This window comes from Gavialis gangeticus, unplaced genomic scaffold (assembly GCF_001723915.1).
Source record: "Gavialis gangeticus isolate Ggan-Ray unplaced genomic scaffold, GavGan_comp1, whole genome shotgun sequence".
Classification (NCBI taxonomy): domain Eukaryota; kingdom Metazoa; phylum Chordata; order Crocodylia; family Gavialidae; genus Gavialis; species Gavialis gangeticus.
Genome location: NW_017728980.1, coordinates 702,995 through 718,385, shown reverse-complemented (window position 1 = coordinate 718,385; position 15,391 = coordinate 702,995). Strand labels below are relative to the sequence as shown.

The window sequence follows — 15,391 nt, the reverse complement described above, 5'->3', positions numbered from 1 at the left end:
AGTATCACCTCCTTGGACCTGCTTGAGATGCATCTGTGGATGCATGACAAGGTGTGGTTGGCCTTCCTGACTGCATCCCCACACTGCCGGCTCATGTTCATCTTGGCATCAATGATGACTCCAAGATCCTTTTCTGCCTCTGTACTGACGAGAAGGGAGTTCCCCAGCCTGTAGGTATGGTGCTGGTTGTTCCTCCCCAGGTGCATCACTTTGCACTTGTCGGTGTTGAATCCCATTCTATTCTTATCCGCCCACCCCTGTAACCTGTCTAGGTCCGATTGCAGCGATTTGCCGAGATGCATCTCTTCTTAGTTGACTGATTTCAGGGAAGTGCTTTTTTATAGATTCACAAGGAATTGGAAGGTAGGCTTATTGAAAGCCTCTGGGTAAAGGTCACAAGGGAGAACAGCAGCGGGGATTATGGTGGGCAACAGGCCTCCAAACTAAGAGAAGGTGGTGGATGAGGCCTTCTTGAAACAAGTGATGGAAGCTTCCAAATCATAGGACTTGAACCTCATGGGGGGACTTTAATTATTGCGACATCTGCTGGGAGGGAAACACAAGCAGTCCATCAAATTCCTGGAGTACTCCCCAAGTGTTGGGGATAACTTTTTGATACAGATGATAAAGAGGCCAGTATGCAGGGGGAGGGAGAAATCCTCTCTCTTCTTGATTTACTGGTTATAAACAGGGAGGAATTGTTTGAGAATATGAAGGTGGAAGATACCTTAGGTGACAATGACTACGGAATAATAGAATTTAAGTTCCTAAGGGGAAGAAGGAAGGAGAGCACCAGAAGAAGGACACTGGACTTCAGAAAAGCAAACTTTAACAAACTCAGGGACCTGGTGGGCAGGATCCCTGGGAGGCAAGTCTGATGGGAGGAGGAATCCAGGAAAGCTGGTTGTACTTTAAGTAGGCCCGTTTAAGTGTGCAGGAACAAGCTATTCTGATGAGGTAGAAGAGTGGCAAGTGCAATAGGAAATCAGCCTGACAAGACAGCAGTCTCTTCAAGGAGGTGAAACTCAAAACAGATCCTATAAAACGTGAAACTTGGTCATGGTACTAGGTAAAAGTTTAAGAGCACTGGATTGTCATGCAGGGAGAAAATTAGGAAAGCCAAGACACTTTGGGATGCAGTTAGCAAGGGACATAAAGTAGTAAAATGGGATTCTGTAGGTATGTCAGAAGTAAGAGGAAGACAAGAAATTCTGTAGGTCTCTCTAGGGAATGTGGAAGGCAGTCTAGTCACAGAAGATGCAGAGAAGGCTGAAGTATTTAATGCCTTTTTATGTCCATTTTCACAAATAGGGGCAGCTATCAGTAGGTGATTGCGGTTGACAGTAGAGATAAGGAAGGAGACAAACAGCCTAGAGTAGTGGAACTGCAGGTTAGGAATTACTTGAAAGCTAGATACTTTAAAGTCAGCAGGGCCAGACAGGATGTACCCAAGGATTCTGAAGGAGCTGTCTCAGGTAATTTTGAAGCCATTGGCTCTCCTTTTTGAGAACTTGTGGAGGTCATGTGAGGGAGGTCCCAGATGACTGGAAAGGGGCAGATATAGTGCCCATCTTTAAGAAGGGAAAGAAGGTGGATCTGGGGAGCTACAGACTAGTCAGCCTGACATTTATGCATGGAAAGATCATGGAGCAGGTCCTCAAAGAATACATTGTGAAGGAGCTAAAGGAAAACAAGATGATCAGGAACAGTCAGCATGGATTCACCAAGAGCAAGTCATGCCTGACCAATCTGATTCCTTCTGTGATAGTCACAAGCTCTGTGGGTGAAGGGAGAGCAGTGAACATGGTATACCTTGACTTTTGCAAGGCTTTTGACACTGTCTCCCACAATATCCTCATTAACAAGTTAAAGAAATACAGATTAGATGAAAGTACTGTAAGGTGGATATGTAACTGGTTGGATCATCTCACTCAGCGAGTGTCTGCAGTGGCTCAATATCTAGTTGAGAGGGGATACCAAGTGGGGTTCCCCAGGGCTCTGTCCTGGATCCAGTATTGTTCAATATCTTCAATAATGGATTTGGATCATGGGATTAGGTGCATGCTCACAACTTAGCAGATGTCCCTAAGTTAGGTGGAATTGTGGGCCCTCTGGAGGGCAAGGCTAGGATCCAGAATGATTTGGATAGACTGGAGAAATGGTCGGTGATCAACCAGAAGAAAGTCAGTAAAGGCAAGTGCAAAGTTCTACACTTCAGACAGAATAACTGCATGCACAAATATAGACTTGGGAGTGACTGACTAGGCTGCATTACAGCAGAGAAGGACCTGGGGGTTACAGTCGACCATAAGTGGAATATGAACCAATAGTATGCTCTTTTTTGGGGGAAAAGAAAGTCAGCAGCATTCTTGACTGTGTTAACGGATATGTCGCTTGCAAATCAAGGGAAGTAATTTTTTGCTGTATTCAGCACTGGTGAGGCCTCCCTTGGAGTGTTGTGTCCTGTTTTAGGCCCCACACTTCAAGAAAGATGTAGACAATTTGGAATGAGTCCAGCAGAGAACAACAAAAAATAGGGACCTGGGAGGTGGGACTTGCGAGGAAAGACTGAAAGAACTATGGTTATTTACCCTGAAGAGGTCTGAACAGCGATTTGATAAGCGTTCAAGTATATGAAGGGTGATTTACAGGGAGGATAGAGATGGGCTTTTCTCTGCGGCTGTAGGGAACAGACCTAGGAGGAATGGCCTCAAGCTTCAGTAGGCTGGAGATGAAGAGGAACTTCCTGTCTGTGAGTGGTCAGGCATTGGAACAGGCTACCAAGAGAAGTTGTGGATTCTTCAGGCTTGGAAACTTTCAAGAGTTAGGAACTTGGCTGGGATGATTTAGTCAGTGATGATCCTGCCTCAAACAGGGGACTGGACTAGAACCTTATGAGGTCGCTTCCAGCCCTATTGTCCTGTGGTCCTGTGAAACGAACTTGGTTCATTCTTTCATAAGTCAAAGCTTAACTTTATCTGGGCAAGATTTCAGTGAATGTTCAAATGAGATAATGCTGTTAAGTTAATGTTAAATCATTTAATGTCTCTTTCCTTTTAGATCTGATTCCTCGTTTTATTTCTGAGCCCCTGTCCACTGTTCAGAAGCCTGGTGGGCCTGTAAAGCTACATTGCTTGGCTGAACCCTCCACAGTTCGCATTTCTTGGTTGTTTAATGGAGAGAAATTGGACAGCAGGGTGGAGCAAGTAGAAGTGCATCCAGGATCTTTGACAATCTTTTCTCTCAGCCCTTCAAATTCTGGGCGCTACCAGTGCATTGCCAATAACAGTGTTGGTGCTATTGTGAGCAGGCCTGCAAGAGTATCCATAGCCCGTAAGTTAATGTCTTTTATTCCTCACTCCATGACAAACCTGAGTACCCATCAAGTGACTTCAGTAACTACTGGGCATTATTTCAGCATCCATTCAGGGAAGGTGGAGAAAAATACTAACTCTGCTCCAAAGAGCTTGCAGTATAAATTTTAGATCATATGCAACAAATGAGAGTGGCAAGGAAAGATGGGCTACAAAAATAAAATTCTTTGCTCCTTTTGAGTGTGAGCACATTTTGAGGGTTCACTTATTGTTTATCTGCCTAATAAGGATGATGGTGAATATTAATGACTTGTTTATTTTGGAGATCTCCGAGTTTTCATGCAACATGGTGGTGATAATGGTCAATATTGAAGTGCCATAGTTTGAGGGACCAGATTGAGAAGAAAATGCTAGTCTTAAAAACAGCTTGGACAGACTTACAGGAGAAATGAATTATTGGATTGGTGGTGGTATTGGTGTCTGTTGTTGTAGTGCACAGAAGTCTCGTTCAAAATTGGGCCCCTGCTGTGCTGGCCACTATACAGAGAGTCTACCTGCCCAAAAATCTGACAAGCTTAGACACAACCAGGCTAGGGTTTGCGAGGAATACACTGAAGCAACAAAAGATTTTAGTGAAGAATTGACAGTGCCTAGTTAGAAGTGTTTAGTAATTTGCAGGTTGTTATTTGGTGGAAAAATAAGGTAGGAAGATAAAAATTGGGATAAGAGAACAGTTGCAATTTGTCACTAATCCAGCTATGATCAGCAGGCTGGATTATATAGGCATCTTGGCAAAGACAGGTAGTCTTTATGAGGGAGTTGAAGGAAAATAAGTTAAGAGTTCAGATTTTAATGGAGGTAAAATCCCCCCATTCCCCTTGCATGAGGAACAGCTTGTGAAAAAGCATGGAGGTATTTCTAGGGGAATATCCTGGGGTTGGCAAAAGCAGTAGAACAGAAGGGTAGGGTAAACACTGTTGTTGTTCGTCATTCAAATTCAAAAATGACCATGACATCACTTTTTGGTTTGGTTTCTGTGAACACGTGAATGGCTGATCAGGCTAATTTGTGTTTTGAACTGTCTGTGGCACACTGAGCAAGAGATGCTGCTTTGGGTTGCTTGAACAACAGCAGACATGCTGCTGTTGCAAGATTTATGTTGTTTGCACTTCTGCTCTGCCTCAGCAGTTCTCTGCTCATAGATGGTAGCTCCCATATGGATGAGGTTTTGCCAGGTGGAATAACTATGAGCGAGATCTTCCTAGGGCTTTGGGGCAATGCTGAAACGTTTCAGGGGTGACTTGAGGGAGTCCTTGAAGTGTTTCTCCTGACCTCCCTGAGAGCGCTTTCCTTCCTTAACATAAAAGATCTCAACATAAAAGATCTTCTTTGGCAGTCACTGATCTGATATTCTGGTGGCATGGCCTGCCCATCTCAACTGTGATTTCATCAACAGTGTGGATGTCTGCCCAATTAAGAACCTCGGTGTCTGGGATCTTGTCTTGCTATTTTATCTTCATCACTTTCCTTGGACAGCCCATGTGAAAGTGGTTCAGCTTCATAGCTTGGTACCTGCACACCGTCCAGGTTTCACATGCATACATCAGGTTTGGCAACACAGTGACTTTGTAGACCTTCAGTTTTGTTTGTTGATTGATGCCTCTGCACTCACACATTTGCACATAGTCTGCCAAAGTCTACACTTGCTCTAGCAGTTCTGGAATTGGTTTCATCATCAATGTGAACTGCACAGGACAGTGTACTGCCAAGATAGGTGAATTTGTCCACTGCCTGGAAGGTTTGGCCATTCACTATCATGGTAGGCTCTGTGTAAGGCTTTCCTGGTGCAGGCTGGTGCATCACTTCTGTCGTCTTAGTGTTGATTGCTAGACTACAGTTGTCACAAGCTGAAGAGAAATGGTCCATACTCCGTTGTGTATCAGATTCAGATTTGGTATTCAGGGAAAAGTCATCAGCAGACAAGATCACGAACAGTCACTTCCTGTAACTTTGTCTTCACCTGTAGTCTTCTCAAATTGAAGAGTTTGCCATCAGTCCGGTAGCTGATGTCAATCCCAGTGTCACAGTCATGAAAGGCATCTGTAAGCATGGCAGAAAACATCATACTGAAGAGAGTTGGGGCCAACACACAGCCCTGCTTGACTCCATTGGTGACTGGAAATTGTTCGGATGACTCTGTCATCTACAACACGAGCAAGCATGCCATCATGGAATTGCCAAACCATTGTGATGAATTTCTCTGGGCAACTGAATTTTGCCATGTTCTTCCAAAGGCCCTCCCAACTGACTGTATCAGATGCTTTTATCAAGTCAGTGAAAGTCACGTATAGGTTGGAGTTCTGTTCCTGGCATTTCTCCTGAAGTTGATGAGCTGCAAGCAACATCTCTATGGTCCCACATCCTTTCCTGAAACCACACCAACTCTCGGGTAAAAGCGCTTGTTCAATATGTTGTTTAAGGCGATTCAGCAGAATTCTGGAAAGGATTTTACTGGCTATTGACAGCAAGGAGATGGCCGGATGGTTGTCACAAGATTGTCTGTTGCCTTTCTGCTTGTACAAGTGCAGATGCACCCTTCTATTCCTGAGCTGTAGTACCTTGAGTCCACATTGACTGGAAGAGTTCAGTCCGTTTCAAAGCCATGTGTGTGCCTCCGGCTTTGTAGGCCTCTGCTGGTATAGCATCTGTTCTGAGTGCTTTAGCATTTGACAGCAGATTAATTGCTTTCACAGTCTCAGTCAGCATTGGAGGATCAGCAAGAGATACGTTAATGTCTACCTGAGACAGTGATAGATTGCCTCCTCACTAATAGATAACTGTTGATTGAGGATGGTGTTGAAGTGTTCTGCCCATCTCTGCAGTATCTTTCCTTTATCAGTGAGCAATGTGGTGCCAACAGCCCTCAGTATTGGAGATATTCCTGATGACCATTGCCTGTAGATCACCCTCAGAGCATTATAGAAGTTCTTCATATTGCTCCTGTCTGCGTAGGACTGAATCTTATCTGCCTTGTTGCTGAGCCATGAGTTTTGCATCTCTGAATTTGCATTGGACAATCCTCTTGATGTTATTGAAGGTTACCTTCTTAGATGTTGAAGTGCTGTCTTCTAAGCAGGCCTTATGAAGCTGATATTTCTCATTCAGTAGTCTCCCTCTGTCCGTATTGTTTTCATCAAACCAATCTTGATATTTACATGTGGTGAGACCAAGAGTATTGAATGCAGCTGAGTAGACAGTCTCTGAAGGATGCCCAATTTTCCTCAGTATTTTTATTTGCATTTACATCAATTGTAACTAGTTGGCTGCATAGTTCTTCAACAAATGCCTGTTTCATATTCTCCTGTTGCAATTTGAAGACATTGAACTTTTTGGGTGCTTTTTTGCCTTATGGTTGTCTACTAGGATGTACACAAATGGTCAGCTTGGAGACTGAGCCTGTGGTCAGTCCAGCATTTTGCACTTCTCTCTTTTGTCACTCTGACAAGCTGTCCGTCTCTTCTCCTGATGATGATGTAATCAACAAAATGCCAATGCTTGGAGTGTGGGTACATCCAAGACATCTTGTTATGGTTTGGCAGGCAGAAGACTGTGTTGGTGTTGAGTAGGTCATGTTCAGTGCATTTCCTCAGCAGGAGAAGCCCATCGTTGTTGCATTTCCCTTGGCCATTTTTTCTGATGACGCCTGGCCACTGATCTGTGCCAAATCTAGCATTAAAATCACCAAGAATGATGAGCTTATCTGCCTGTGGCATGTCCATGACTCCAGATCTTTGTAAAACTTGTCCTTAATTACATCTGGGTTGGTCATAGTGGGTGCATAGTGACTGATATTAGTTGCACATCTTTTCCCAGACAGTGAAAGTCTCATTAACATGAGTGTGTCATTCACTCCCTTTGGGAGATTTCTGAGCTGGCTCACTAGCTGTGTTTTCATAGCAAACCCAACACCCAGCTTCACATCACTCTTCTTTACTACAGGCACTCCAGAAAAAGGTGTGTAGCCAGCTCCTTTTTCAGTTGGTTGTCCTTCTTTAGCTAGGCTAGTTTCACTCGGGGCCTGTTGAACCTGGCCAGTTCTCTCCCACCTAGAGCTGCTCTTCTCTCTGGTCTATCTGCTGTTGTACAGTCCATTAGCATGCGCACATTCCAAGCGCTAATGGTGAGTGGTGTCACCTTTGTCTTTTTTGTCTCTGTGTGGTCTTTGAATGCTGTAGTGGGATCCCATCAGCTGTGATATGCTGACCAGGGTTGAGGTGAAGCAGACAATGTTTAGGACACCTTTTCTAGCCTCTTCCTCGTACTATGGATGTGAGCAGTGTGATCCTAAATAAGGCCTCTCAGTCACCCAGGGGGCTGCCAAATTCCACTGCTCCTTTAGTCCAGTGAAAAGTGACCTAACTATGATAGATAATAAGTAACAAGGGTTAAATAAGGCCAAATTATGAAGGCCTCAAAGGCAGGCAGGCAGGAAGTCTTGGTTCTTTTGCTACAGAGGTGAAGAATATCCAAATGAGATTCATGTGGTCTGAGTGGTGAGCCATGGACATGGGTTTTAGTAGCAGTATTCTGAGTAGATTGATGTTAAAGCTGACATCACTGGCACAACTAATGTGTTTTGGGAACTATAGTAAGTTGGTTACATATTTATTATCCCTCACATTACTAACCCTAACCCCTCCCGCCTCCCCCACCCTGTTGGTTGTTGTCAGGGCTGGGTGAAGGCTCCAGCAGCGGGAGCATGGGGGCACTGCCACTGGAAACTCCCCCGCCCCTTTGTCTTCTCTTCGCTGCTGGCTGTTGTTGTGGGGGTGGCTCCCTCGCCCCCTGTGCCCATAACACTCCGGGCCCTCGCAGCCAATCAGTGCGCACCCTCTCAGCAGTGCATGTGCCGTTGGCCTGGAGCATTACGGACAGACGAAGGGTTTTATTATCTTAGAACGTTCTCATGTCTGCAATCACTGTTTTATAATTTTTTACTTTGAAATATTCTTTGGAGAAAGCACTAATAAAACCAATATTTGCAGTGTCTTTAGTATTGTGACTACTTTACAATAAAATCTGGCTTTTGTACAGAAACTGATCAGGTCATTTATATATTCAGATAGAGTTCTCAAATGTGATTTATTTCAGGGTTTTGGGGTTTTTTTTAATCTATTTAGTGCAGTAAACAGACTTTTCATACACATTTGCTTGGACATGTGAACTGGTTGGAAAGTTAGGGCAGGAGAGGAGAAAGGAAATTCATTTTAAAAAAGTGCAAAATGTCATCTATGTTCTTTTCAATCTGGTCAAAATTACCTGACTAGGTGTTGATTTTTTTTTTTCTTAGTTGCATTTTTTTGTTTTCCTTTTTCTGAGTCTTCTAAATATTTTGTTGTTGTTGTTCTTTTGGTTCTTGAGCCATAAATTGCCTAATTAAAAAAGAAAAAAACCCAATAAAACTAGGCTTGAAGAAAGAGGATATGGGTCCAGTTGTCCGTTATGAAAGGCATAGGGAGTACTGAATGTTTTTTCCTCTATAGGTATGCTTTGACTGTACTGGATTAGAGTAATATCTGAAATGGGCCTTTGTCAGCCAAGATTTGAGTAACTCCTTTATAAAGATGCCTTTTCTATGGAGCATGTCCAGAATTCCCATGAGAGGAAAATTTCTCATAACTGAGAAATGCAAGTGTTTTGGTAAAGTGCTGATCCATTGCAAGACCCTCTCAAGAGAGCTATAAGGGTAGTCAGCTTAGCAAAGTTTACGTGCTGTAATAAGCTTTGTTGCAAGAGATAATTAAAAACAAAAAGGCGGTTTGTATACTGTACTATACTGCTGCTGTTCCTTGTATGTGTATGTTTTTCCAGGATTTAACAAAATGAGGAGGAGTAGCTGTGACTTACAGGCTGAAGTTTGACTCCTGTTGTTACAGGCAGCAAACTGCAATTGATGCATTCTTTACTACTGTGCTCATTGTCAAGCTATTTTTGTAATTGAAAACAACTCCTTTCTATTTCAAGAATTAGCATTACAAAACTGCTTGTTGTTTGTGTATCATAAATTGTCTTCTGCATTACATTAATAGCTTGCTGTTGACATCCCAATTCCTTGCTTTGTTGGCATCTATTAACTTGTATGTCTTATGAAGCACAGAGAGGTAGCCCTGTTGGTGTGAAGTTAGGTAGAAGGTATGATAGAGAAGTACTTTATAGATTAACTGAATTACAGAGAGAAGCTCATCTGCATATAATTTTTTGGAGGATTCCAGCACTCCTGAAAGTCCCAAGACCCAGTTCCAGTCATGAGTAGGGGCCTAGTTAGCATATGGACTCTTTGTGGGGTTATCTGGAGTATACAAACATACTGAGGAGTGCTGAGCTTTGGGGCTTACCATGGCTTAAAATGCTGTTGACTGGTGGGGCCCAGCCCAATGACCTATATGTTAAATCCAATCCAAATCTAATAATGCATAGTACTGTATATAAGTAGGTACAAAAATGCTGCTTAAAATGTGTTTATGGAGTACCTGTTCTTAAAACTTGCAGCATTTTCAAAAAAGGTAAAATGCATCCATTCTGGATAACTAAGTCTGTGGTCACCTGCAGTAACTTGTTTTCAAATGTGTCTGTCATTTCTATGTGATCAGGGAGAGCATGGTCTGATATTAAAGAGATGGGGAAGGGGTTGCAGAGGGCAAGGGGGAAGGGGACAGATTCATGGAAAACTTCCAATAGTTAGATTCAGCTGAGTAGTTGGAAAAAAGTTCACATCACATCTACTCAGTGAACCTTGCCTCCCTATGTCCTTAGACCAACACAGCTACAACCAAAAACCCAGCAATAATTAGATTCTATACCTGGAAAACTATCACATTTGAATTTCATCTCATGTCTGCCAAAATTGTCAACCCCTCTTTACTTTTCTAAACAACTCTAGGTCTTGATGATTTTGATACTTCAGTGAAAAATATAGTCACAGGAGAAGAAGGAAGTTCTGTTTTCATTGGATGCAAGGTACCAGAAAGTAACCCTAAAGCACAGGTTCGCTTTCGAGTACGGGGAAAATGGCTGGAACAATCAACCGGTGAGAGAGTTTATAATGCTAGTAAGCAGTATAAATGTCCCAAATATTTGTTGGAGCCATAACTATGAGATACTTTTACTGCAAAGCTCATCATACAATTAATTTTGGATACCTCTAGCTTAGTAAATTAATTTTTATATGTAGTTCTTTTATAGTAATGAGTTTTTATATGTTCCTTAATGATAAATTTAAGAGAAATGAGCTATCTCAATTTGCATAATATATTTTGAAAATGTGTCCTTGGAAATATTTTAAATGTAACCCTCTTCCCTTCCTCAGATAACTACCTAATTCTTCCATCTGGAAACCTGCAGATTTTGAATGTAACTCTAGAAGACAAAGGGTCCTATAAGTGTGCTGCATATAACCCAGTCACTCATGAGCTCAAAGTAGAGCCCATTGGACATAAGCTTATAGTCAGCCGTAAGTGTTTAATGTATGTAGAGGATGATTTACAGAATAAATTATTTCATCTCAGATTAATATTTTTCGTAAGCTTGGCTGGATCTTAAAGCCTCACTGTTCTGAAAGTCTAACTCTGGTCCTCTACAATCTGTAGTCAGTGTTGCAGAACACTCTTTTTTATTTTTTATTATTTGTTTTTTTTAATTTTTGAAAAATAGTCTCTTCACAAGATCCCTAGCATACCAGCATGATTACCTAGTATTTTTACAAATATCTAGCTCTGCCAAGTTTATCTTGTGCTTACGTTTAATTTGTTACCAGGACAGTATGCATTATATCTGTTGCAAAGAATGGAAGTACAGGTTGTTGATTTCCTGCTTTCTTCCTACATACCAGTTAGTCTCTAAGACAGTAATTCTCAACTGTGGTGCCGTAAGACACCCTCAGAAGTGCTGCAGTGCAGGTGCTGCTTCCACTGTGGCAACCAGGTAAAAGTGCCCCTTGTGCTTGGTTAGGGCCAGACCAGGTAGGGCTTTGGCACAAGCTGGTTCTTCTGCCTGCTGTCAACTTATTGGAGGGCCTACCTAAACTGCAGTGAGATGAAGGGATTTTTGCTGGCTGTTCACAGTGTACAGAGCCAGTTTTGCAGTCTTTTTGCAGCAAGGCCCCCTCTTCTCCCTCTCCCCACCGCTGATTGCCTGAGGGGTCCGGAAGTTGAAGTTCAACACTCAGAAGTACAAGGTGCTCCATCTGGGGACAAACAATCCCCAACATACCTACAGGCTTGGTGGCTACACTTTGACTTGCACCATGGCTGAAAGGGACCTGGGGTAGTGATCGACCATCGCATGACCATAAGCCGGCAGTGTGATGCTGTGGTCAGCAGGGCAGACAACACGATGGCATGCACTAACCATTGCATCTCATGCAAAACTAAGAAAGTGGTGAGACCACAGCTGGAGTACTGCATCCAGTTCTGGGTGCTGCACTTGAACAAGGATGTGGAAACCCTTGAGAGGGTCCAGAGAAGAGCCACAAGTATGATCAGGGAGTTGTAAGACAAGCCATACAAGGAGAAGCTGAGGGACTTGGGCCTCTTCAGCTTACAGAAGAGAAGGTTGAAAGGGGACTTGGTAGCAGCTTACTGTTACATTAGGGGAATACATCAAGAACTCGGTGAACAGCGTTCACCGGGGCACCCCTGGGGCAGTGGCTATGAACTCCTGGAAGCTACTTCAGGCTCAGTTCCAGGAAAAACTCCTTCACAGTCAGGGTGTCCACACTGGAATAAGCTCCCTCCAGAGGTGGTGCAGTCACCTACCCTGGAATTCTTCAAAAGGAGACTGGACAGTCACCTTGCTGGGGTCACTTGACCCCAGTTGTCTTTTCCTGCCCAGTGCAGGGGGGCTGGTCCCGATGATCTACAAGGGCCTTTCCAGCCCTTAACGTTCCATGAATCTATATGGCCCAGCTCCTTGCTGCTGATTGGCCAAGAGGCCAATCACGCATGTTCGGACTGCAGCATTGCATCTGGCTTAAAAGATGGCACTGAAACTTTTTCGCTTTCCTGACTTGCATCTTCACTGAGTCTGTCACTTGCTCAGCCTCTCTCAAACCACATGGGATTGCTGCGCTTGCTTTGTATTTTAGTAAGCTTTTATTTTGGGGTGGCAATTCCATGCAAAATTGCAGGAAACGCCTTTTTTGTGGTGAGCATGGGAAACACCATTTTTTGCAGTGAGTGTAGGAAACACGAAACCATGATTTAAGTAGGTCCCTAGTAACGAGGCAAGAGAATGTGAGCATGCTGCAGACCTCCCCAGTGTGATTGTGCATGAAACACCAAGGGCACTTTTACCCTGCTGCAGCAGCAGCAGTACCTGGTTGTGAACCACCCAGGTAAGCTGAGGCAGCTTATCAGTGGTTCTCAAATGGGGAGCAGGCAAATTCAAAAACAGGTTGTGGAAGCTGCCTTGACTCTAAGAAGGCTGAGAACCACTGCTCTAAAGTGCTGCCCTGTCCTGTTGTGTACTCCGTGGTGAAATTTTTATTTTCTTCTATTTTGAAGAGGAGTAATTACTGCTGCTTACAGTTTGTTCTCTGTGTTAACAGCAGTGATTGGAATATTGACAGACGATAAACCCCTGTAAAAATAAAGAATACTTTAAAGTAGTGGTTATGGTGAGTGGTTATGGGGAATGCCCTGGTACCAGCAGCTACCATCCCATCTGATTTTGGAGCCATACCAATCAAAAAGAACTGTAGTCAGCTATATAATAAGTCCTTGTTTCATGCATGTGTTAAATTTTGTTAACATGCAGAATCTCAAGGCTTAAAGGGACATGCAGAAATTACTAAGGAAAAATAATGATGCAGTTAGCCAATTGAAACTGTTATGGGGGTTTGACTCCTGCATTTCTGCTTATCTTATTCCAGGTTCTTCCTCCGGGGGTATACATATCCTTCACCCCACTGTTTCTCAAGCTTTTGCTGTACCTCAGCACAGTCCCCTAACTCTAGAATGTGTTGTTAGTGGGTTGCCTGCATCTCATGTCCACTGGTTGAAGGATGGCCAGGATGTATTGCCTGGAGGCAGGTGGAGACTTCTGCACTCTCATCTTGTGATAGACAGACTCGATACATCAGATTCTGGAAACTACTCCTGTGTAGTGGCAAATGAGTCTGAAGTGGTGAAGCATGTAAACTATTCACTTAATGTACTTGGTAAGAAAGAGGAGAGAATGCAATTATTTTAAGTTCTTTGCATGTTTTGTTTGATTATATAGCGGATATTTCAGGCACCTTATTATAAGTTCATAGGATCATATAAAAGTAAGTTAGAGGAGATCTCAAGATGTCATTTAGTCTAATCTGAACCCCCTACTCAAGGAAGATGCATTCCAGACAGATATTTATGTAACCTACACTTCCTTCATGCTCTTTCCATCCAGACAAGAGAAGATGCATTTTAAACTAACCAAAATGTGTATTTAATGAGCATATTTTATGAACCCTCCCAGATTATAATCCTTTTAACTGTTTAGAGCAGGGGTGTCCAACCTTTTTGAATGTGGGGCCAGATTATAAACTTTTTATCACCCAGTGGGCCGGCGAGTCATATTCAAACACCCTCTGTCCTGGGCCAGAGAGATCCTGCCTGTGTAGCCCTACTGCACCTGCCTGTTACTGCAAGGTTCGTGGTAGCTGCTGGTAGGCAGGGGCAGGAAGGACCCATTCTGCATCCAGCCAGCTACTGCCCCAGAGACTGAAGGGGAGAAATAAATAGCTCCACATCTCCATCCCCTCAGTAGCGCAGCCCCACGAACCGGCGCTGCTTGAGGGGGCTGGAGCGAGGCGGCCGCTGCACCACAGCCCCACTCACTGTGGTGCCCGGCTGCCCGTGCATGCAGCCCCAGTGGCCTCAGTGCTGCGAGACCAGAGCGCAGGGTCCGGCAGACGCTGGCTCCCACCACTTCCCCCACAGAGGTCACACCAGGACCCCGCCTGCCGAGGCCCCCCCGTGCTGGCTTCCCGTGTGCTGCTGGTGACGGGAGGAGTCTGGCCAGGTCAGCACCAGCCAGCAGAAGTGGTGGCGAGACCATGTGCTGCTCGGGACCGACCGGTGCAGGCAGGGGGAAAATGCAGCTGAGCCCCTGCCGCTCTGGCCGGGCTCGTCCTGAGCAGCACACGGCTCCGCTGCCACTTCTGCTGGCCGGTGCAGACCTGGCCGGGCTTCTCCCGTCCCCAGCAGCTTGTGGGAAGCCGGCTTCAGCTGCATGCTGCTTTGGATGGGACGGACGCAGCCGAGTCAGCACCGGCCAGGAAAAGCAGCATGCAACTGAAGTCAGCTCCTCACATGCTGCTGGGGACGGGAGGATCCCGGCCGGGTCTGCACCGGCCAGCAGAAGTGGTGGCGGAGCTGTGTGCCGCTCGGGACGGGACGAGCCAGGCTGAAGCGGCAGGGGCTCAGCTGCATTTTTCCCCTACCTGCATCGGTCAGTCCTGAGCGGGACATGGCTCCACTGCCGCTTCTGCTGGCTGGTGCCGACCTGGTCAGCCTCCTTCTGTCCCCAGCAGCACGTGGGAAGCTGACTTCAGCTGCGTGCTGCTCTGGATGGGACAGACCCACCCGGGTCAGCACCAGCCAGCAGAGGCGGCAGCGGAGCCGTGTGCCTCTCGGGACTGACTGTCGCAGGTAGGGGGAAGTGCAGCTGAGCCCTGCTGCTCTGGCCAAAGCGGCGCATAGCTACTCTTCACACACGCACTGCGTCGGCAACGTCAAGCTGACATGGTGCGTGTGGGAACCTTGTCCCTTCCCCAGCCCTTCAGCAGTCATTAGGAAGCGGCTGAGGGCCTGGGGGAGGGACAAAGGGCGGGAATGAAAGTATACAGTGTTTACTTTAGTTTCCCGTCTCAGCATTGCGGGCCTCAGAAAATGCCTCGGCGGGCCGCATGGCAGCCTGCAGGCCGTATGTTGGACAAGCCTGCTTTAAAGTCTCTTCAGGTCTAGTACCACCTTTAGTGTTAATCTCTTTCATTGTACAAATGCCTCAAAATAAAAGCTGGTCATTGGGGGTTTTTTTGG

General features: G+C 44.9%; 1 protein-coding gene across 2 annotated transcripts in view; it reads left to right on the top strand.

The window, feature by feature from the left end:
• The window catches only part of CDON (cell adhesion associated, oncogene regulated), a 126,535-nt gene that overhangs the window by 53,353 nt on the left and 57,791 nt on the right, over window positions 1–15,391 (top strand). For both annotated transcript variants that reach the window (XM_019508879.1, XM_019508887.1), the window contains exons 3-6: window positions 3,061–3,333; window positions 10,255–10,401; window positions 10,681–10,824; window positions 13,243–13,530. In XM_019508879.1, coding sequence (XP_019364424.1) covers window positions 3,061–3,333; window positions 10,255–10,401; window positions 10,681–10,824; window positions 13,243–13,530 — 852 coding nt within the window. The remainder of the gene's footprint in view (window positions 1–3,060; window positions 3,334–10,254; window positions 10,402–10,680; window positions 10,825–13,242; window positions 13,531–15,391) is intronic.